The sequence below is a fragment of the Suillus discolor genome (assembly GCF_016758755.1).
Source record: "Suillus discolor strain FC423 chromosome Unknown F5147scaffold_106, whole genome shotgun sequence".
Classification (NCBI taxonomy): Eukaryota; Fungi; Basidiomycota; class Agaricomycetes; order Boletales; family Suillaceae; genus Suillus; species Suillus discolor.
In genome coordinates, this window is record NW_024541353.1 from 88573 (window position 1) to 112009 (window position 23437).

The following is a 23437-nucleotide window of genomic DNA, read 5'->3' on the forward strand; positions in this document are numbered from 1 at the left end:
GGTTGCCAGTACATACCCATAATCATGAATAGGGAACTGCATGGGTATTGGAGGCCATACCCGCACCCACACCCGGCAAAAACCCATACCCACTCTGACAGGTATGGGTTTTCAGCGGGTACAACAAGCTCAGACCCGTACCCGCACCCGTGCAGGGTTTACCCGTGGGTACCATAGGTATCACCGCCAGTGCTTAGCACATATGTCCAGCACACGTCAGTGAATGCTGACGTGACTTGAACATATGTGGATGGCACAAGGAGGAGTGGAGGCACAGCGTGAATGACGGACACGTCAAAATAGATGCTGATGTCGTGGCAGGTGGTGTGTCGCGTACAATCAAAGTCGAAGGTGAGCGTGTCGAAATGGGAGATGGTGGTGTGGTGGCGCGAGAGTGTGACGTGTCGGGCGTCGCATCCTCATTGCAGAAAATGGGGGCAGAGTCAGGACGGCGACTTACTGACAAGATCCTTCCTTCCTCCTCTCGTTCCTCCTCTTTTCCTTCTCACTTCCTTCTCTTTCCCTTCTTTCCTCGTCCTCGTATCCTCCATATGTGTCCGAGCCACGCCAGCATTTGCTGGCGTGCTCTGGGCGCAGACGCTCGATGCTGGCGGTTGGTAGCACGAGGTGGGAGCTGCTGGTGGCGTCCTGGATGGAGGTGGTTGTTGCTGTGGGAAGGGAGCTGCTAGCGATGGTGGTGGTGGTGCCGGCATCGAGGAACGTGTGAATGGTGGTGGTGGTTGCTGGCTGAGGGCGTCCATTGATGTGCTTACTGGCGTTAGAACAGGTGCCGGAAGAATTGGCATGGGGGGTGCAGCGAGTGCTGCCGAACGCGAGGATGGTGGTGGTGGCGTGTTAGCAGGTGAGTGCTTGGTGGTGGTGCCGGTTGTAGCGTGCACGCGGGAAGTATCGCGTTTATGGAAGGCACGGGTATAGCTGGGGTACGGGTAAGAGTGCGGGTCTTAGAATCCCGACCCGTACCCGTACCCCAGTAGTACCCGTACCCGTGACCCGTGCGGGTTACCCGTACCTGTGCAGATCCCTAATCATGAATGGAGTGCTGACAAGCGCAACACCTCGAAGTTTGGCGTTGATCTTCACGCCGGACACTACCACATACCCATAATCATGAACGGAGCGCTGACGAGTGCAACACCTCGAAGTTTGGCGTTGATCTTCATGCCGGACACTACCACATACCCATAATCATGAACAGAGCACTGATGAGTGCGACACCTCGAAGTTTGGCCCGGGCATCATGACTTAGTATATTTTTGTGCTACTACTACTTATACTAGCTGGGGCGCCCTAATTTGCACTTTTTCTCTTATTATACTTTTTTCAGTCTTCCAACTTAATTTCATGTCGGCCACTTTCTGCATGCAGAAAATAAGTGAAAAAAGTGAATTTTAAGTACTAAAAGGCTGAAAAGGTAAACTCGAGATTTCCTGATGCGATGCAAGGCCGTGAAATCGTTGCGCAAGAAGAAGATTCCATTAGAGCAGCAGATTGTATTTGTCCACATAGGTGTGTAGTTAGACTCGATTCGCTATGTTATTCCATTTGCCGTATCTCTAGTTGTTTTTGTTCCCTTGCTTTCCTGTTGCTTACTTATCTTTGCATGATACTTTGTTGTTCTGTACTGTACTAGTGTCACACAGCGTCCCGTCAAATCAATGTGATTTACTCCTGCATCATCACACTTATCAGTCGTTAAATGTTGCCATAGCATATGATTCGGCGAGTGGTGTTACCCGTGAACTATTAGTATGCTTGTCATCCCCATGGCGTATGTGTCTGCTCATTTATTTGGCACTGACCATGACACTGTGGGAAGTAGAAACAATGAATTTCAGTGGTTCGAGCACTGAACCAATGAGCCTCAATGTGTGTAACACTGAATCCACGAGCAAGAGTATTCATTGTTTCAGCTAATACCATAGATTTCATTGCCAGTGTGAGCACTCAGTGGTGTAAACAATGATATGTGACTTGAAATATGATAGATAAAACAATAAAATCTGGCGGTTAGGCCAATGAATTTTAATGGCATGACACATGAATTTCAATGGACCACCAAAAAAAATGGGCGTGACCTATGAAATGATGCGGAGAAAACAACAAAATGTGACAGATTAGCCAATGAATCTCAGTGGTGTGAGATATGAATTTCATTAGTGAAACTGACTTAGTGGAATTGTCGCTTCTTCCTCGGATAAGGTAGACATGTTGGCATTTGTTTGTCATGTGACGGTTGGATATATTTGTATTGTTGTTGATATATACAAACGGTCCTGTGGCCTAGCGGTCACAATGATGCAGCTATCATTGTCGGAGGTCTTGGGTTCAATCCCTGCCAATGGCAAATTATCCTGGGTCAAATGTTACGTGCCCACGTAGTATACCTGTGGCCACCCATAACTTGGTGCTATATTGTTTTGCTAAATACATATACCCTATCAAATTCAATGGTTTTGTCGTCAATAATCAGTCACTGCGGAAACGAGAAAATAAACGGATCCGCATAGAGTACGAACATAGCCTGTAAATATACACAAAGCATAATATGCAAATCGAGGCAAAGCACACCAATTCAGATACAGAAAGGTTCAGTTTTGACATGCAAAACCGAGTACGAAACAATGAGATTTCCAGACGCGGGTTTGTTGCCTGCGTGTTAAGCAGACCTCAGTTTTAATATTGATTTGAATGATTTGCACATGAGATTATGGTTGGGTTTTCAACCGAAAGCAGATTGGATTATGATGTACATACAGACAGGAAGCATGTACCATATGGTGCCGACCTAGAGATCCTCCACATCCTGCAGGCTTTCCTACCTCCTCGCTGCTCTCCCTCCACAATGTGCGCCCCCCAAGGTACTACTCAGAGACGCCCGAGTGGTGCCTATGTCATGTCGAACCATCCACAAATGAGCCCAGAGCATGCGCAACAAGATATGACAGGTGCTTACCAGCTTCCTTGCGCATACATCTTGCACTCCGTTTTCTTATGGGGACTCTTAGCAGCATGTTTCTAAAATATATGCGCTATTCAACACATGAATGAAGATAAATTTGTAAGAAAAACTCAACAGATCTTCCGCAGCCAGTCCTGACTCATGTGCAGCGCTAGATGGCAGCTCCGAGCTCGGAGAGGCTCTGAGTCGCATGGATATGTCAATAGCCTACATAGCAGTAGACAATTCAATAGTTAGCATTAGTTCAGTTCGACTAAATGGCACTTATCATATATAGGATGTGGTCGTCTGCATTCGAAAGTGGACTTGAATGATCTTGCCCGGATGGGCCGCTCAGCTGGGTGGTGGTAGTAAATAAGTAAGGAAGACTTGGACAAAATTTCGAAAATTTACCTCGCTGCAAGTCTACTGTAAACCGACGTCGAGATTTTGGATTTGCAGAGCTGAATAGCCGTGGAATAGCAGGTATTTGCGAGGTGTATGCATCGGTCGGGAAAGTTGATAGGGCAAAGTTGGGGCAAAGTCGGAAAATGGTCCGCTTACATTTATGGCCTTCCCAGGATCTCTCAAAATTTGCAGCACATCGATTTTGGGTGGGGTTTACTAGTTGACGCGGGTTTGGGTACGTTTATACAAATTATCTATCTCGGAATAGGGTAGGACTATCTTCTCGTTTCTGCAGTGAGTGGCCGCACCATCAAAAGTCAGTGATTTGCCGCATTGAATTCAGTGGCCATGTCGACAACAATCAGTGATTCCACCACTGATGTCCATTGTCTTTTCGGGGGATTCAATGGCCGTCGATTCATTGCGCTACCTCATTGGTTTCAGTGGCTCTCTCTATTGACTTTCAACGTTTTCTCCTACTTAAATTCATGGGTTTTCCTTTCCACAGTGCGTGACTCAGACGCCATCATGCTGTATCATGGTAAATCCTCTGGGATGGTCCTATTGGCGGAACCGTTGTCCAGCCACAGGCACCGCAACATAGTGCGTAGTGCCAGAATTGTACTAGTAGCTTGCGGGAGAGCCCCAGTCGCGTTCTACAGTTGCTGTCACCGCTGACCAGACATTCGATTTCGTACCATGCAAGGGAACTCCATTGTGCGAGAGACTCATAATATTTCACTTATCGAGCGATCATTCCATACTTGTACAGTCTTTCCTAGTAATCCATATTTATGAATAACACTTATCTGGTGAGCAGCAACAAAACAGCAGTGTACAACGTTCAACAGCAGTCAAAACGCGAAAACATGCAGATCTTTCATATCGCCATCAGCAAACGAGGGGCTCTGAAAAATAAGACAATCAGCATGAGGCTACGCACTCTTCAGTACAACAATAGCTTACTTTCAAACCGACCAATCTTTGCTCATCGATCATCACGCCCGAAAACCCTTCAAGCTCATCCCTTTGACAAACCCGATAGGGCAAATTTGTCTCAATAGGGCCCGGGAAAAGGCAGTCCGAAAATATGATCGTGGGGTAATCAATGACCTCAACACTCGCTTTGGAGTCCGGCTGCGGAGGGAAGACATGCCGTTTGGTTTTGCGTACATTGAAGTCCATCACTTGCATGCTGCTGGATAGTAGCGGAAAGACTACTCGATAGCCATGAACGTATCTACTCAAGGCTGATCAGCGTAGGTCGGGACAGGAATATTTCAACTCCTTCTTACCTTAGCCACTGATATGGGACTTGATGATGGAGCATGCGGCTTTCGTGGGGGCCCCACTCCTCCCAAGGCACCTCGAAGGGGCTTGTTTCTCCTTGTTCACGGTATTTCCGTATATATCTGAGAGGAGTGCTATTCTTGAAAAAGAGAAAAAATTTGGGCCTAGCGCGAGGGATATGCGGGTCCATCTGGATATAATCCACGGATAAAACATACATCCGCTCCTCCTGATTGGTCCAAAAAGGCGTGTTTGGAAGACACCTTGCCACAAAGGGACCTGTATGAATCGCGCAGTGCACGAAATGGCGGGACTTCAGGAGAGGCAGCGATAGGGTCGCGACATGGATGATTTCATTTTCTCCAAATGTGAAAACTTGGATCGAACCCCCGTCTATCCCGCGCGTGATCATGTATGCACGGTTCGAAATGAAGCAAAAGTCGTTGATATGAGTGGGCAAGTCGTCCCCGTCGCGATCCTGCAAAGCCAGTGTTGACTATAAGTTATTCGGTGTTCATAGACAGGCACTTACGACAAGTATTTGACCTGTCTTCCAATTCCAGATTGTGATGCGAGGATTGTCGAGCTCCATCCAAAACATCATCCCAATCACATCATCCACGATTTGTATGAATGCACTCGTCATTATTGACGGGGTGAGGGTACGAAGAATGGGAGATGATGCTTCGGGATGCTTGGCATTGGAGGAGATAGTGCGTATATGGACCGCCGTGTAATTAGAATTGTTCACGCTACATCCAACAATCAGTCATCCGTGCGACGAAGAGCGAAAGACAACAAAGACGCACAAGTCGTCATCAGATTGAACAAAAGCGATGAGATCTTGCGATGGATCAATGGCGAAGTCTCTCGTTGAAATGCCTATGTCGTCCCGAGCCAGCGTGTATCCAGTATCTGACGAGGATGGTAGCCAGGAGGAAACGAATTTTCGTGAACCGGACTGGTTGTGATGAATGCTTCCCGAAGAGGACGTCTTCGCAAATACACCTCCTACAAGCTCGTATGCGTGGCAGAAACCAGGCATGGGCACCCGAACTTCTTTCTTCCACTCGAACAAGGTCCAGGCACGACGAAGGGTCCGCAGTTGTTCCAGACGCTCTAAAACAGTGACAGTGCTCGGAGGGCCATCAAGCATGCAATCAAGAGCAAGCTCAATATGATACTGAAGCTCTGCAGAGGAATCAATCACCCTATTCAATTGGCGGCAGACCTGGAAATTAGTCAAGTTCAAGTCCAGGACAAAAGAGCAGTATGGCATACGTACAGAGGAACACCGCAAGATAGAGCGACCGTCTAAATGACGAAGGATTTCCACCAGTAACTCGGAGGGTAACAGGATAAAAGTAAGCGTTTCAGGATCCTTCATGTCTGCTTTTACAGCGGGCAGGCTGGCCACTGCTGTAGTCTGCCTTTTATCAAGCTTTGGTGCAATCATAGTAGCTGCTGTGCGTAGGCGCTTAAGTTGGTGGGTGCTAATCGTTGAAATGACGCGGCTGCAATTGGACTTTGATTAGCTTTGGACTTGTGGCGCACGTGCTTTTCAATTCAACTTTGAACCACGATGTAATAATCCAAGGATGGTCCGGACCGTTTTCCTTCTTACTGGTCTGTCCAGAGTAGACCAACTACGATCGAACTTATCCGTTTCTCTGAAGACGATTGTGAGTAACGACGTCGCACGCAACAAATAATAGATCGAGCATTGATTCTCGGAAAACTACAATTCATGACTTTGAGCCTCTGGATTCAGTAGTCGCAGTTGTCTCTCTCGATGGCTAGGACCGTCAATCTTGATGGGGTTGCGCAGCTCAAGGTCATGGTAGTCGCCGATCGGATGTTTCGGCGGCATCTACAAATGTGATTTTACTATCTGCATGAGAGATGCGACCCTAGTGAGTACCTAGCGCCCTTCAAGAACCCTGTCGCTCTACTAACGAAATTTAACCGATACCATCGCACAGTGAGATAAGCTTATTTATACTGACGAACAAAACTCCATGCCACATCGATATCGTGAAGTCTGGATGTATTGTTGGCGCAGCACGCTACGCTACAGCACTCGGACTCGGCAATGAGGAAGAGCTGTCTTACTCGAGCACTGCGGAGTTGAGCAACGCCCATTCGCAAACGAAGTCATTTCCGGAGTCGACCGTCATACTGCCCTTGTGACATCGACATGGCACATAGGATGTGATTTTGCCACTGGGTTCACAGAAGTACCCGAAATCGTCTTCGTAGTTGTGACACGAGGCCCGTCGAGCACCCCGCTTCATCTGTGGATAGCCGTAAGCATGCGGTCCAAGGTCCGCATGTTGCCAGCCCCATGGTATGGTTGTGTTCAAGAGTGCAGTCATAGACACATTCACCCAAATGTCACATTTACATGATGTGGCAGACGCGTCCCGCGAGTTCATTTGGTACCTCCGATTTAATGACTTATCCACCCAATTTTCACAATTGCAGTGATGTGGCAAACGCACCTACCGATCACTTGCATCTCAATATGACCGAGTAAATGGTAGGAGCATATGATCAAACGTCGCTACGAGTTATGGAACACGATGCGAACTTCACTTCCACCGGTTCCTTGGTGTACTATTGCAGAATCCGAATATCGATTCAGCAATGCAGGTTAGAACGTCAATTTTCGCCCCTTAGACAATGAAGACGACGGGTGCGGGGTGACAGAGCCAAGGAAAGGAGAAAATGAGCGAAGAAGGCAGCTATCGTTGATGTTACTTGTGGAAAGAATCAGACGGGATGAGGATGAGGAAGAAATAATCCAGGATGGTATGGCTTTTTTCTCGTACAGCTGGAATTTAACGCTTAGTACCCGATTAACAGGTCTTCGGGTCGAGTGGTCCAAAGCTCGCACCAGGAAAGAAGAGATTGAGTTACTGCGAGAAGAAATGCGTCGAGTTCTTCAATATCCATATTTCCAGTGGCATGTGCTCTGGTGGAATGATATGGCCCATCTCTGCGTTCACGGAGGCGCTGAAAAGGAAGGAGTAGTTGCCTATACCTGCGCCACTCGATAAGCTCATAACGTTGGTGCTGAGTCTACTGAATACAAGATGTCACAACGTTCGAATGAGGTACCCATTTATTCTCTGATTTCCATGATCTCTGTATGGGCTGTCATCGATTCATCCCCTGGAGCTACGTGATTTAGAAGGATATAGATTGTTCCCTATACTGGAACTTGAAAGTCTCAAAATAATTCTATAGGTTGATAAAGAATCGTGATTGGTCAGCTGTTCGAGCTTGTGTTCACGGTGATTACCTTGCGGAGCAAGGTCATGTCGGATGGCAGATAATCTGTCAGTCACCTGACATGAACATCATGCTGTGCAATAATCGAAAATGATGGAACTGCGTCAATATGAATACACAAAACTACTTCATAAAGTATCCAATTAGCTACTCAGAACTTGGTCTCGATGAAATACAGAGACTCAAAAAAGTAATGCACAGAATCATTTTCTATGTATCTCCACCAAAACACGATACTTTTCTGTAATGTAAATTGTGAACTGTAGCCTGAGGTGTCCTCTACAAGGGCCTAAAGTTAGTAAAATAAAATATTGATAACTGCTTTCAGTAGAGGCAGAATATCAAAAATGCCATTTTTCAACTTCTCAGGGGATTTATTTTTTGTCTTGTAACCTTACCCAGTTTGTAGAGCATGGTGTTCTGAGTAAAATATCACTTTGAATTGAAGGAAATGTTGAGTCCTTGTGGAGATATATCTGTTGTAAAAAGGGGCTACATGCAAAATTTGGGTGTAAACACTGCTAAATTTTGCATGTAGCCCCTTTTTACAACGGATATATCTCCACAAGGACTCAACATTTTCCTTCAATTCAAAGTGATATTTTACTCAGAACACCATGCTCTACAAACTGGGTAAGGTTACAAGACAAAAAATAAATCCCCTGAGAAGTTGAAAAATGGCATTTTTGATATTCTGCCTCTACTGAAAGCAGTTATCAATATTTTATTTTACTAACTTTAGGCCCTTGTAGAGGACACCTCAGGCTACAGTTCACAATTTACATTACAGAAAAGTATCGTGTTTTGGTGGAGATACATAGAAAATGATTCTGTGCATTACTTTTTTGAGTCTCTGTACAGTCAAACTCTGAGCTCGATCTCAATGTCATGATACAATTTTAAATTAGTGATGTTCCGGCCCAGCTTAGGCTCGGCTTGGGGGGGGGTTTAGGTTCGCTACACCGCTAAGCGCCGCTTTGGCCCGAACCGAGGTAGTGCGAAAGTTATATGACACACATAGCAACATGCTAGGTACTAGTTCGATTGGAGCCTTGCCACATAAGTAATAAATTTAACCTGCACAGGGTACATATGCGGTATCTATGAAAGGTTTTATCCCAATCCTGGATGATGACTTGGTTACAGCTGGAAATTCATCCAAATCAGGGCTAGTATACACCCTTTGCGGTGCATATATCGGACACATCGAGGTCAGTCATATAGAACAGTCGAAAATTAGACCCTGTGATAGACCTGTGACCCAGCTAGTGCTAATATCTGAGTGGCCTGTCTCACATCTGTGTGCATATTATACGCTACAACTGCTGCATCCACGAAAGCACCGACAAACGGATGATCTAAATCACAATCTTGGGCGTTAATGGTACCATTGGCACAGTAGGTAGTATACATATGATGCAGACTAAAATCTAATTAACAAATACATATCGGCGCACAAACAAAAGTGTCATAGGTTAGTCGACAGCAAGAAGAGGCAAGGGGTGAAAGAGCGCAGTATGTCTGTTGAATTCGGCCCATATGTCATTGAGTAGGGCCACGAGAGAATGTTCGCCCTCAAGTTTCATGGCATCAATATCATTCGACCGTCCCAACCACTCCTGAATAAATGTCCCCTCCACAGGAATGCGAGGGTCCCACATTGGCCATTTGCCTCTGGGAAATAAAGGGTATGCTGCGACGAACGTGAGCCAGAAAGCATTGCATCCCCATGTCCATAATTGAGACCTAGTGTCTACATCGTTCACCAACCATTCTTCGATCTCCTTCGATAGTGTGGCCCATTCCATCGGATTAATATAGTTGAAGGTTCGTCGGAGTGGGAGGAATGGAATAATGTCATCCGCTTGGGAGGAAAGATCGTTGTTGGCTTGACTGGGAGTTGACTGCACGAGGTAAGATCTACAAATATTCAGTGCAGAATTTAGAACTCACATCATCCATTAATGGTGAATTCGAACGAGTAGAGCAAAGATCTACTGATATGGCCTCCATAACTGGGGAGGTAAACGGTCCATATTCTTCGGCAACAGAGACCGAAATGTGGACAGGCTATCATGCATAATAAAGAGCAAGCATGTTTATAGCGACAACAAGTACTCACGATATTTTTCCGTCGAACTGTCTGCTTTGGGAGCCGGCCCAAAAAACACACCGTAAGGAGGATGCGCTGCAATGGTGCACCGTCAGAACTATCTGACCAACTTTCTGGATTGATAACAGTCGAAAAATGGGTGACTTTGTTGCTCATTGTGCAGAGTTGATGAAGATCAAGTTGTGATTGGAGACATTGCGCCGTGGGACTTCGGACTTGTTGATTTCAAAGACAAAAGCTCACGTGATCATCAGCGACTTTCGACGCTGATCAAGTCGCCAAGTCCAGACTTCAGTTCGGCATGACACTAAATAATGCAGACTTGGTTGATGGTATTGGTGCGTCTTTCGTCTCATAGTATGAATGTTTTAATGAATTGATACTGCAGTCCTTCGATATTCCGATAACACCCGAAAGCGCATCCAATGCACGGTCTGCCCTCTCAAGCATGGCAAGTATCGTTTGATGGAGTTTCGACATATATCCAAACACATCATACAAGGAGTCCATGTCCGTCACACTCAAATAAAATGTTCCAAGCAGCGCCGAAAAGTCGTTCAGGCCGCCGCCCATACTAATGATGTTGACGCCAATGACCCCTTCAATATGAATACCAACTCTCCGATGGACACGAATTTCTATGACGCGCCATCATCTATGGTGCCTGTGTCAGTGGAAGATAATGGGCCCTCCGAATCTGAACCTGGATTATCTGAGCTTTTGCACGAAATTGGTGACTGGACGTTCGGATTTGACGAGGGACCTTTGGACTTGTTTGCAGAACTCAAGGCAATTATTACTTCGGGTGAAGTACCGTTCTCAATGCCACTTGCCCCAATCAACAATGAGCAAGAACTTTCTGATGACAGCACTGATTTCGGGATAGAGCTTCCTGGTGAGTGACATTATGATTAGTTTGGCAAGCCTACATTACACTACTAGATGATATCTACGAAAGAACGAACATCAAGGACACTGTCCCACTGGATAGTCCAACATATCCTTGGCCGTCAAAAGCGGTTTGTCTCTCTTTGTGTTAGCAATATCATTGTACTTAAATCTACATTAAGCATTTCGTGACCTCACTCCTTTTCAGCTCTCCGCGTCTCCCATTTTCTGATGCCCAGAAGAGGGCCGTTCTCAGTTGGGCACAAGAGCTCGGCGCTCGAGATGTCCCTTCACTTGGCGCCATCAAAAAATCCCATATGTATCTGGATAACATTGTTGGCGGTTTAACGGAGAAGGTGACAGCTCGCTCTGGGAGTGTATTCTATATTAATGATGTTGCGAAATCAATTGCGAAGGTATGTTCAGTGTGTTTGTACGCAACAGTAACTATGACACCATGATTTAGGACTATGCAAATCCCCTCACTCGTTTTGCGATGGAAGATTATCCGGAAGATGGCAGGGAGGGGATGTCGCAAGTGTTCAACGGCAAGAAGATGTTGCTTGACCTGCCCTCACCACCCGCGGCTCGTGTGGACAGAATGATCTATTTCACAGGTGAACTATTACAGGATGATTCTGGAGGGTATTTTATACCAGAGCGCTTTTTTCATGCCTCGCTACCTGTAGATTTGAGTGACTGATGTCTCTGACCCATGCGAGCAGTCAGATGGCAAGGCCTTATATGCGCTTGGTCGGGTGGTTGAACGAACGGAGGTACGTCTCCTTGTTGCGAAGGTATCTGGATATACAAAGTCCTCACTATATTAGGCTGGATTCATCGTTAACGAGCAACGCGAGATCATCTCAATGTCCATGTTTGTGCAATCATTTGAAGAGATTGCTGCAACTCCAGGCGAGCTCGACTGTGGCCTTACACGTGTGTTGATTTACATTCATCGCACCAGTGACTCGCTACTCACAAAACAACAGCTTCAGTCAGGAAAATATGCATCACTATCTCCGAATCCACTGCGTGCTAAGTCTAATGGCCGGATGGTTCATACGGTTCCTCTCATCATTTTTATGGACGATGTTTCTGGCAATGTCTCCAAACAATGGAACAAGCACCACGCAATCTATATGTCAAATGCCAACCTACCGCGCGAGATGCTCGAAAAAGAATTTTTCGTACGATTTGTCACATCGTCACCTGCACGCTGCTCCCATGGAGCTTATGAGGGCCATGAAAGAGTCTATATGGTATGTTGTTTCCTTTATCTGCTGAAGTCGAAGTTCTGACTCAATCTGCAGTAACGCTGCCGAATCAGGTATAATTGCCTGGGATTGCAAGTATAACGAAGAGGTTTTGTTGATTCCATACGCGCTCTTCCTCGCTGGAGACAACCCCATGCAAGCAGAAGAATGTAGCCACGCCGGCTTAAACTGCAATTACTATTGCAGGACTTGCGATACTGGTGGGACGAAAGAATATAAGGCGTCTGGTGACGGGTACAGCAGTCTTTTCACGGTAGGAATATATTTGAACTACATTCTAATAGCTAATATTGTGCTTACAGTCAGGCAACCTACGAACACCTGAAAATACAATGGCAGAAGTCCGAAAACAGTTTGAGATCGCGTTGAAGTCAGGAGCGTCGGAGAAGATCAAGAATTCGGTATCATCGACTGGTATTCGTGATTCCACTTCTAGTTCGATCCTCAATGCGTTAGTAGAGCTCGGAAAGAAACTTCGAAAGCGTGCCGCTGGTACCCAAGCAATGCCAGAAGCCGAAGTTACAGCTGTCCTGGAGAAAGAGTTCGTAGAACTTTTGCAAGGTCACAAGCTCGATGACGCTATTAACCCATTGTTGGGAATGGAAGGTTAGTTGAGTACTCTAGTGATTTTGAACTCTCGTTCACGCTCTTAGCAGGCCTCGATATACACATGGACACTCCAACGGAAATTCTGCACACAATACTGCTCGGTATCGTCAAGTATTTTTGGGGGCAAACCGTGTTTTTGCTCGACAAGGCAAAGCTCATGGGCATCTTTCAGGTCCGTCTTGAGTCTGTTGATAAGGACGGACTCAACGCTCCATGCTTGAATGCAGACTACGTCTGTCATTACAAAGGCAGTCTCATAGGGAAACATTTCAAAAGCTTGGCGCAAGTGATGCCGTTTTTGATTTATGATCTCGTCCCTTCAATTGTTCTCAATGCATGGACCGTGATAGGAGAGCTCGTCGTACTCGTCTGGCACACGAAGATTGTGGATACGGAAGCTTATCTTGTAGGTTTATGCAGAAATATGCGATAACTTTAGTTCATTCTTTTCTAGGCAAAGCTGTCTCGAACAATTCAAGATTTTCTTAATGTTACAGCACAGTGCGCGCCTAGCATCATTATAAGCAAGCCCAAATTTCATTTCTTAGTTCATCTCCCGGCGTATATTCGACGTTTCGGACCAGCAGTGATATTTTCGACCGAACGATACGAGTCCTTCAACCATGTATTTCGTTTGTCGTGTGTATACAGTAATCGCCAAGCACCAAGCCGCGACTCCTGCCGAACATTCGCTCATCAAGATATCGTCAAGCACATTGTCACGGGTGGGTATTGGTACGATAACAAAGCCTCAAAATGGGTCCGGGGAGGAGCGCAAGTTCTAGGGTATCTCGATGAACACCCAGAGCAAGCACGATTGCTCGGATTATCGGTCTTCAATCGTAATACTCCAGTACCTGGTAGTCCTAGCTTATTATTTCACTCTATCGCTACTGATTCTTTTCACACAGGTTCCGGGAAAGTTCAGACTTCTCTTGGTGCCAACGGAAAAACGGCAAGAAATGATATAGTAGCCTGGAAAGAAACTCATTGCTCGAAGATCCTGAAAACTGCCCAGCCTGACATCGCTTACTATCAAGGCAAATCAGTCGTAGCGAGGGAAGGGGATATCGCATATCTGAATAGTCATGTTATTTTCCACCGAACGACTGATGGTCAGGTGAGTGAATTCCTCACTGTATGGTTCTTGATTAATTGTTAGACATGCATTGGACGTGTTCGCGAGATCCTTGTATCATCCGAGAATCCGAACACCGTTGTTCATGTTGGACTCCAGCTCTTTTCATTCGCAAACACTTTACACGCTTCTGTCCATCTACCCTGTCTGAACCTGATTGATGACGAGGTTGTCACACCGGCGGTGGTAAATTTGATATCCCATTGATCGTGTGCGCTATTTCTGACCCTTGCGAGGCTATAGGATATCATATGCGTCATTAATCTCCAGCACAACTGTGTTGATTCACAGTGTACAGACACCATCGAGGAACCTGTGCGCCAAGAACGGCTCGAAACTTCTCGTACAAAACCTATCATTCAGCACAAGTCAACACCACACTACTTCATCAATGCCTACTCTATTCATAACTACGATCATATCAATTCTGTAATTCCTGAGACGCTTCGTGAATCACCACTGAGGGTTACGAATGTCGCAGAGGTTCGGGAAATGGCCGTACGACAAATGAAGCAGAAGAAGACTTTGAAGAAATCTGATGACGTACCTCAACTAGATGCTAATATGGAACATGATACCCAGATCCCTCTGGTGGCAGTTCCCTCCTTCGATCGGGCCCCTCCCAAGTCAAGGACTGCTGCAAAATCAAAGGCAAAGGCAACCACTTCCGGCACGCGAAGGAAGGCAGCAACATTGAAGACTGGTCAAGCAACTGCCGGACCCTCTAGCCAGCTTCCGCCTGCTCAGCAAGACTCAACGATTCATATCGGAGATCACCAAAATCAAGCCTACTTTGCGCCGCCACCAGGATTCCCTCCTCCCCAGTACTACTACCCTCCTCACCATTCACAACTTCCTCCACCACAGCTATATGGTCCGCCGCCACCAGCTCTGTATCTTTACTCCGGAGGTTCACAACAACGTCATGAGGTTTTAGAAAGGTCATATACCAGGTGAGTTCTTCGCCGTTATTATAGCATAAAAAATCTAACTACACTCAGGCTATAACATGTACCCAAATCAACCCGAACCGCCACATCTACAGCCACAGCCACATCAACAGCAGCAACAGCACCTGCAATTCCATCCGCACCCCCACCCCCACCCGCAACATTAGTTAGTGGTGGTGGCATACTGCAACTGCGACAGTGCCTGCTTCCGCTACCGCAACAAGCCTTAATCCACTTCTCACCCGACTGCGACGATGCCTGCTTCCACTACCGCAACAAGCCTTAATCCACTTCTCACCCAACTGCGACAGTGCCTGCTTCCGCTACCGCAACAAACCTTAATCCACTTCTCACCTAACTGCGACAGTGCCTGCTTCCGCTACCGCAACAAGCCTTAATCCACTTCTCACCCACAGCACCAGGTGGAGGAAAAGCAATACTTGCTGCTCCCAGCTGGTATCAAGGTTCTCTGGTATCTGTCGCGCCAACCTGTCCTGTAGATGGAGGGACTTTGCTTTGCAGCCTCAAGAAAGTATTATCATATGTACTTATAATATGAATTTGGACCCCATCTCCCTCCTGTCTGATTTGTCTTGATGTGTGAGAATTGACGAATCTCGGTTGGGTGAATTGAATTGAATTAATTTAAACTCAATTAAGTGTGTTTTAGACTTTTGAACCAACTCGCAGCACTGGTTGTCCTGCTCCCTCACTGTCTGCGACATCATGATCTCACAGCATCCTGTGTGTGCTCGCAGGAAACCACAAGCTAGGCAAACGACAGCAAATGGTCTACTCACACCTGGTGATGCCCTGCTTGGCCGAGGCAGGAGCATGTCAGCCAGCAGCAGAGGATCTCGACCGCCTTCAGCATGTGGTTCACAACCGCGTGGTAATATCAGTCGCGCACGCTCACCTCTAGCAGCCCATCCACCATTGGCCTCAACTGAGATAGCTCAGATTGCTGCCATAGCTCCCATCAGCATTCCATGTACACCATCATCCGATGGCTCCCTCGACGAACCTATAACTATCGGTGTGCGTCGCCAAAGGGTGGATTCCGGTGTGAGTCTGGGTTGCCCTGTTACCCTTACGCCCCGCAGCACGAAACAGCTTAAAGTCTATGCAAATCAAATTGTGGAGGAAGTTGGTGTTCCAATCACCAGTCTTCACGAGTTTATCGATGTATGTATTTTTTTTAACTTGCTGTAAATGTACATGATTTAATGTTCCTTCAGTGTGGAGGCATATACCAGATGCTTGTCAGGATCGTAGCCCTTGTGCTCAAGAACGACGGTGACAAAAAACTTAGATTGCTCGCCAATCTGAAAGAGTTACTGGGCTCTAAAGATTTCAAGGTATTATTTGCCGTGTCTGCACACATCACGAGTCTGACTTATCATTTAATGAGTCTGCACTTCAAAACCGTCTGACCGCATGCATGCTTTCGCCCAATATCACTGCATACGTGACAGATACACACCCGCAGATCTTGGTAGATTCTTTCCGATGCTATGAATGGAAATTGAAGCAAACTGACACCGTGACAGAAATTCATCAAGAAACACCAAGATGTATTCAAAGTTCCGGCATTGCTGTTCGAAGACGTGGAACTCACCGCACTTTTTGCTAAGGTCGTCAGCGAGTCTCTCTCTACAATCCGTGGCAATATGAAATCTAAGGTGCGTAGCGCTAATAACAATCGCAAATTTTTCTGAAATAATATTTTTTCAGTTGACTGCATCTATTGCTAAACGCACCAGTATCACAGACGTGGCCAGATCCCTCGCCCATGGTTGTATTGAAGTTGATGCAGCTCATTGGAACAGGCTCGCATTTTTGGTATGTTTTTATCACAATGAATATTATATAGATAGTAACCTCTTGAGACTAGCGACGCTGCTTGCGTGTCTACTTACTCGGCACTGGTAACTACAAAACCGTGCCTCTGCGTACTCTTTACTCCCCCCTGCTTGTACCTTCTCTTCCGAAAGAAGTCCGCCAAAAAATCGGACCACAGCTTGGCATCGACATCGATGAGATAGAGCACAACATGCTCGACGGTGACGCCGAAGAGGACAACAATGACACTGATGCCTTTCAAGATGATATCGCTCATGAAAATGCAGCCCCCAGGAATGTTGATGGCGACGATGGCCATGATGGGAATGAGAACGTTGATGCAGATGCGGACCACAATAAGGACGACGCAGACTTCGAGGCTGATGTGAACGATGCAGCGGACATTAATGTGGACGGATCGGTCGTCACAGAGAAAGACCTCTACATGGCGGGAAGGTTTTGGAATTTTGTAGACTCCTCGCTCGCAGGCGCGCGCAAGGCTGCGAAGGAACAAGCGATGGAAGACAAGGGTCTAGCGTATGAGAAAGCATATAGTGAGTAAGTTTCTTGTTACCAGGTGTTGCGCCTTGTTGCTGATTATCACAAAGCATCCTTGTGCAGTACCTACAGCAGGATCTTTCTGATTTTCCTGGAAATACCAAAGTCCCAATGCTCCTCTCCACCAACCGCCCCCAGTGGCAATTGACCATTCAGAACCAACTCCTTTGGAGCCACATGTAACGCTCATTTATACTCTGCCTTGACACCATAGTAATCATGCCTGTACCTACTATCTACCAGTAATCTAATATTTTGTGTGGCTCGTTCCATTTATTGTGCACTCTTTCAGTGTGAGGATGGTGTGCAGGTGTCATCTAAGTATATTATATCTGAGAATTCAATCATATCAAGGTATTGAGCATATCTATATACAACATATGAAAGCTACCCTGTGTGACAGGTATGAACGAGATGTCTGTGCTAGATGTGGTATAAGATATATTCAGCACTTGTCATTTCCTATATAGACTAAAGCTCAGGTAACTAATATATTTTGAGTGTCTTGGTGATGTGTCTCAGTGGTCGTTAGTATATTTCTCAAGCCCGGCACATTCTCTCTTCACTAGGACTATAATATATTTATCTCCAATAAGTGGTGCGAAAGTTATGTGACTAAGGTCGTGGAAATATGCGCTACAGCTTACTATTTTTGGGACTGTATAATAGATTTTCGGCAGCAAGTAGTGTAGATTTCAAGCCTGAGCCGTGAGCCCAAGCCGGCCCAAAGCCGGGGCTTAGGCCCATGCAAGCCGCGGCCGTGTAATTGATGTCCGAGCTCCACCATGCTGTTCCCAAAACCATGAACACCATGCGCAAACGCCCAGCACACGTCAGCAACTGCTGATGTGGCTCAGACGAATACGGACGATGGACGAGAGCAGGAGAAGGGAAGAAGACAAGGAGGAGAACGAGAACAAGAGAGAGGATATGGACGATCGGTAGCACTCGAGTGCTTCAATTCTGCTCGCCCGGAAGAGTAAGCGCTGAATACTATAACTCGGATACCTGAAGTGCAGCGTCGAAGAGGGATGTATTTCGAACGGTCGATGAACCACTCGCCGACTTTGGATCTAATTGTAGGTTGGGCACCTAGACCACAGACCAACCAAAATTTGGGCCAGGCGGACGATGATCTTGTGTTCCATTTGAGATCAACGGATCTCTTTCGGTCGCCATTTCGTGCGTATGTAGTTGAAGTTGGGAGTCAAACTTCAAAGAGTGTCACACGATGAAGAGCCTCCCAGTTATGTTCGAGTGCAAGAGCAATCGCATGGTGCCCAGATCTGGAATACAAAACATTTCAGCAGATGCAAAAATTACGGGATGATATAGTGAGGATGGTAAAGCGCGTGAAGCCGCATTGGTCTATTTGCCATTGAATTTGTTGAACTTTCGTACATTTTGCGTGCTGTTATGATGTTTTAATCGGCTTATCGAACATGCTCAAAAGGCAATATTAGGACCAAGCTGAAGACAACATCGAATATGCTAAAGGCCAACCTATTAATTGGCTGAAAAAAAATGACTTATCGCAGTGAAAACGAAAAACAAGCAGACTTAGGACTGCCGTCACGCAGATTTTGGGGTCCGAAAACGACGAGTGTTGGAAGAGGTCGACAAGGCCGATTCCCACGAATTAAAAATTCTCCGGAGCAAGGTCATAAGTTCGCACAGCGAACCCCTAGTCCTCCAAAGAACGATGAGTACTCAGCGCTGAGTGGTGTACCTTCACCACGTTTAATCATCGACAATACACCAGTCAGAACCAAGGACCATCGTGAACTTAAACTCCACTGCTAAACGGATCTCATATCGGAAGGAAAGCAGTTGGATGTATAATGAACCAAAGTACAAGATGACGCACTAATATACATGGTGTTCGAATATGAGATCACGCAATGAGTCTGAGAGAGTGCTACAAATATGCTATCGTACAGATTAATCTGACAACAATAGCGTTAAAGATGAGCAGAAGCATCGACAAACTGGAATCGACATCATACAAGGGTATACGAAACCTGCAACAATGAAATCGTGCGAAAATATAAGTCATGTTGTCATGAAAGCAGGTGGCCTGTGGTGAAGGTGCTGCTGGGCTAACTGTGCGCGCCAGCCTGCGAGATTGTTGATCGAATTCAAGAGTTCTCCACGACGAAGGGGCTCTGCAAAATATAAGTATGCGTGAGACCCGGACAATGCATGGGTAAATGAAGTACATACTGGTGATATGATCGTCCATACCTGCCTGCAGGCATCGCTCGCGATCACCGATCACTGAAAACGTAAGTGAGCAAGTACCATCCCTGAACCTCAAGATTATAACGTACTGGCATGAGCAGTAAGGGCGATGATAGGAGTCGGTAGGAGTCCTTCATGTATCTCATACGCTCGGATAAGCTGAGTCGCCTCCATTCCTCCCATGAAAGGCATCGATACATCCATCTTGGGGAGATAATAATTTACCACTGTGAGCCGCTGAGTGAAAAAGTGACTCACCAAGATAATATCAAATGGCTTGTTCACTTGTACTCGTGCCTTGAAAGCTTCGACAGCCAGACTTCCATTCTCTGTGATCTCGACAGTGTGACCATACTTCTCCAGAATCTTGACTGCTAGTGCCTGGCTAACCGTATTATCCTCGGCAAGCAGGATGTCAAAGACAACACCATTTGGCGCCGAGACAGGTGAAACAGTATTCGGCTCCAGGGCGGAAATGAGGGCAGAAGTAAGGTCTTGAGCTGTGACCATCAGCCCTATATCACCAGAGCACATATGTCCTCGTACTACTCACGATTCAGACGTGGCATCGAAGGCGCCAATACTACGATGGGAATGGATCGCAGGTGTTCATATTCCCTGATGTTTTCGGTTTATAATCTCCAGCGTACTTGGGGAATGTGCGGTGTGATCGTGAAGAACTTCTCTTCGAGACCTCGCTCTCGAGTCTCGACCCACAATTACATCGCTATTATTTATTTGTTTTGTTCTTTCTCAAAATATCGCTACTGACAACATATTTGCAAACAGCTGTAAATTGGGAACAACACACGCAAATAGAAGCGCACAATCCCGGCTTCACCCTTACTCTAACATACCGACGCAGCAAATCGGTCCTTGGCAAAACAGTGTATTGTTCAACGTTCAACCCTACACAGAGCTCTGATCGACTCGGCAATGACATTAATGAACTACATATCCGTATCGCCGCAAGTCCCTGACTTCGATTGGTTCACAATGATGCTTTTGTCTCGATGTACGCAATATTATATATCATCAAGTCAAATGATTATTGGGCCACCTCGTTTATGGACATTTGCATTGCGTAGGCTATTCTAGCTTGCTTCACAGACCTGGCATCTGGTAGTGGATAATAGCACCCTGCGGCGTCATGCTCACTGTCTCATGATACTGTTGACCGGTCCATCTATTCTATCGTCCGTCTCAGGCTGGATACATGCTTGGCTTCATGCACCTGTACTTTGCATTTCTTAGACCCATTCAACTGAAAAGTTCACAGATCTGTAATTTGACTACCAGGCCCGCGTGCTTGCAAATCGGTGTTTCCTCGACAATGCAAAACATTCCCATGTGAAGGTGGTTGGCAATTCTACGTTGATTTTTGCGATGCTCAACAATATACGGCTTTAAATACCAATCTCATCTGTTGACAGGTTCACTAGTACTGATGCATGATGGCCCGCCGTATGACCTTGGGCATACCAGAAAATAGCACATCTGTCACGAAGCACGATTGGAGTCTCGTTGGACCCATCAAGAGAGTTCCACGAGCTAGTCTTCGAGGCCAACGTTAGACGAACAGATTCAACCGGCGCAGTGCGTTCCATCTTCGTATGACCTCTCAATATTCATCATCATCAACAAACACCGCTCGTTTCGATAGCCTGTCGAATTCAAGCCTAGTGGACTACGAGCAAGACTAGACACGGTCAATGATCTTTAGATAAATTCAAACATCCACATTGCTCAGCGGTATGATCATCTCTCCAAAAACAATTGTACTGATTGGCTCTGAACTAGGTATTACACCATCAACGTCAACTATGATGCCAAAGCCAAAGCAGAAAAATGACTCACTGTCGCGACGTGCCGCTCGGGCTGCCGGCTCAATCTTCAAGCGGGTAGCCGCATCGATAATCGGCGGGTCCACCGATCTAAGGCGCGCAGGTGAGTCATATGGTTGAATCCTGGCTACATAGCGATCTGCTCATACTCACGTCAAAATTTTTACACATCATCGGAGGGCAGCAATCATATGTTGTGCAAGTTTGACCCGCGTGGAGGCATGCACTGACAGACACAGATGCTGTCAAAGCAGTAACAATGGCGAGGACGGATAGACGCATTTTCTGTGCGAGGTGATATATGATCTCCTGAGGGGATTCTCGAATGATATCTCTGACAATGAGGACACACTGTAGGACGATAACCAACTTTTATACCTTATCGGCACGGTTCTGATCGATTTGGAAGAATATGAACGTGTAGGAGCGTATTCAGTTGATTACGACCATTGTGGAATAACCTGCTGGTAACATTGAAACCCTCCAGTCATCGTTTCATCATTTGAACCCGCAGTGCCAGCACAGCAACAAAGCTGAAAAGTTACTGCTCATTCTCGTCCACACTTTTCTGATTTGTGCTCGGTCGATATATCATGCCATTATTCTCACTCGTTGCTTCCTTATATGTAATACCCGCAATTGGCCTATACCATTAGTAGGCTGATGACCTTGCAACTGCTGGCAGGTCTGCTGGAAGAAACGTTTCGAATCACGAAACTCAGAGGGCATCTGGGAATTCGAATTTCCGGGTCCCATACGCGCTAGCGGACACACTCAGTAAGTCACGTAGAACAATACTAGATTGTCATGTATCTACCTAGCGGACACGCTAGGGTACATCAGTAAGGATTGAGTGCGGAAACAAGAGTGTCTACACACCTCAGTAAGTCACGTAGAACAATGCTGAGGTGTCATGCGAATGGCACGAACTATATACGACAAGGAGTGAGGTTAGGTAAGAGACCGGAGAAACGATGTGCGGAGAGAGTTCGTGCGGTGAAGAAGCAAGAAGCTGTCACAATAAGGTGTTGCATGTGGTGTCAATGCTGATAACGTCAAGAAGGTAATGCGATATCTAAAGGTAAAAGTCAAAAGTATCAAGAGCGTTAACACACCCCCTCAGCGAGACACCAAGCATAAACTCGCGACATGTTTGACGAAGAGTGGATGAGCGAGGGCTTTGGTGAGCACGTCCGCGATGTTACGATGAGATGGGAGCCAGTGAGGGAGGAAAACACCCTTTTCGATCCATTCGCGAATGGAGTGGTAGCGTATGTTGATGTGTTTGGAGCGGATATGGTTTTTAGCTTCTTTTGAGAGAGAAATAGCACCTGTATTGTCCATGTAAACGACGATGGGGAAGGATAGCGGGATATGAAGCTCTGTGACGAAAGATTTCAACGAAAGACCCTCCTGCAAGCCATGAATGACGGCCATGTATTCGGCCTCAGTCGAGGAGAGTGAGTAGGTGCTCTGTTTTTAGAGACGCGTGCGATCAGGCCACCTGCAAAGAACCATGCATACCCGGAGATGGACAACCTGTCTTCCACGGAGCTGGCCCAATCTGCATCGCAGTAGGCGTGCAGTCCCTCGTCCGCTGATCTAACACCCTCGAAATATGCACGAAGATTCAAGGTGCCACTGAGGTAACGGAGGAGACGTTTCGCTGCCGCGTAGTAGCGCGGTGTTGGTTGAGCGTTTCGTTGAGCAAGGGCATTGACGGCGAAAGCAATGTCTGCACGTACTATGACCTCTCAATATTTATCATCATCAACAAAGACCGCTCGTTTCGATAGCCCCTCGAATTCAAGCCTAGTGGACTACGAGCAAGACTAGACACGGTCAATGATCTTTAGATAAATTCAAACATCCACATCGCTCAGCGGTATGAACATCTCTCCAAAAACAATTGTACTGATTGGCTCTGAACTAGGTATCACACCATCAACGTTAACCATGATGCCAAAGCGAAAGCAGAAAAATGACTCACTGTCACGACGTGCCGCTCGGGCTGCCGGCTCAATCT

At 46.4% G+C, this 23437-nt stretch overlaps 8 protein-coding genes across 8 annotated transcripts; 4 read left to right on the plus strand and 4 right to left on the minus strand.

The window, feature by feature from the left end:
- Positions 1 to 158: 158 nt before the first annotated feature.
- On the minus strand, positions 159 to 1181 carry F5147DRAFT_787403 (uncharacterized protein; the record flags this gene model as incomplete). The annotated part of the gene is made up of 4 exons (XM_041442962.1): positions 159 to 418; positions 461 to 936; positions 988 to 1042; positions 1121 to 1181. The coding sequence occupies 4 exons, from the start codon at positions 1179 to 1181 to the stop codon at positions 159 to 161; spliced, it is 852 nt and encodes a 283-aa protein (XP_041286116.1).
- A 1556-nt stretch (positions 1182 to 2737) lies between these two features.
- Positions 2738 to 3492, plus strand: F5147DRAFT_725101 (uncharacterized protein). Its single transcript, XM_041439100.1, has 4 exons — positions 2738 to 2922; positions 2975 to 3036; positions 3096 to 3317; positions 3374 to 3492. Exons 1-3 carry the CDS (start codon positions 2910 to 2912, stop codon positions 3255 to 3257), a joined length of 237 nt encoding a protein of 78 aa, XP_041286117.1. The 5' UTR covers positions 2738 to 2909; the 3' UTR covers positions 3258 to 3317; positions 3374 to 3492.
- Positions 3493 to 4133: 641 nt separating this feature from the next.
- Positions 4134 to 6151, minus strand: F5147DRAFT_29287 (uncharacterized protein). Its single transcript, XM_041429067.1, has 6 exons — positions 5943 to 6151; positions 5467 to 5888; positions 5190 to 5409; positions 4663 to 5135; positions 4334 to 4607; positions 4134 to 4275 (listed from the first exon to the last, which is right to left on the minus strand). Exons 1-6 carry the CDS (start codon positions 6111 to 6113, stop codon positions 4222 to 4224), a joined length of 1614 nt encoding a protein of 537 aa, XP_041286118.1. The 5' UTR covers positions 6114 to 6151; the 3' UTR covers positions 4134 to 4221.
- A 1037-nt stretch (positions 6152 to 7188) lies between these two features.
- On the plus strand, positions 7189 to 7891 carry F5147DRAFT_725111 (uncharacterized protein). The gene is made up of 2 exons (XM_041439101.1): positions 7189 to 7468; positions 7523 to 7891. Exons 1-2 carry the CDS (start codon positions 7411 to 7413, stop codon positions 7714 to 7716), a joined length of 252 nt encoding a protein of 83 aa, XP_041286119.1. The 5' UTR covers positions 7189 to 7410; the 3' UTR covers positions 7717 to 7891.
- A 1535-nt stretch (positions 7892 to 9426) lies between these two features.
- On the minus strand, positions 9427 to 10220 carry F5147DRAFT_658253 (uncharacterized protein; the record flags this gene model as incomplete). Its single annotated transcript, XM_041434408.1, has 3 exons — positions 9427 to 9855; positions 9905 to 10021; positions 10074 to 10220. 3 exons carry the CDS (start codon positions 10218 to 10220, stop codon positions 9427 to 9429), a joined length of 693 nt encoding a protein of 230 aa, XP_041286120.1.
- A 609-nt stretch (positions 10221 to 10829) lies between these two features.
- F5147DRAFT_536956 (uncharacterized protein) lies at positions 10830 to 11628 on the plus strand (the record flags this gene model as incomplete). The annotated part of the gene is made up of 4 exons (XM_041430169.1): positions 10830 to 10963; positions 11023 to 11083; positions 11135 to 11368; positions 11419 to 11628. Coding segments are annotated over 4 exons (639 nt in total), but the record flags the coding sequence as incomplete, so codon positions are not given.
- A 379-nt stretch (positions 11629 to 12007) lies between these two features.
- On the plus strand, positions 12008 to 14933 carry F5147DRAFT_748273 (uncharacterized protein; the record flags this gene model as incomplete). The annotated part of the gene is made up of 9 exons (XM_041440049.1): positions 12008 to 12159; positions 12248 to 12482; positions 12532 to 12835; positions 12886 to 13244; positions 13293 to 13698; positions 13750 to 13958; positions 14043 to 14162; positions 14220 to 14519; positions 14559 to 14933. 9 exons carry the CDS (start codon positions 12008 to 12010, stop codon positions 14931 to 14933), a joined length of 2460 nt encoding a protein of 819 aa, XP_041286122.1.
- A 4206-nt stretch (positions 14934 to 19139) lies between these two features.
- F5147DRAFT_29315 (pseudo response regulator) lies at positions 19140 to 20291 on the minus strand. Its single transcript, XM_041429070.1, has 5 exons — positions 20121 to 20291; positions 19826 to 20067; positions 19657 to 19771; positions 19550 to 19603; positions 19140 to 19491 (listed from the first exon to the last, which is right to left on the minus strand). Exons 1-5 carry the CDS (start codon positions 20134 to 20136, stop codon positions 19379 to 19381), a joined length of 540 nt encoding a protein of 179 aa, XP_041286123.1. The 5' UTR covers positions 20137 to 20291; the 3' UTR covers positions 19140 to 19378.
- Positions 20292 to 23437: the final 3146 nt, after the last annotated feature.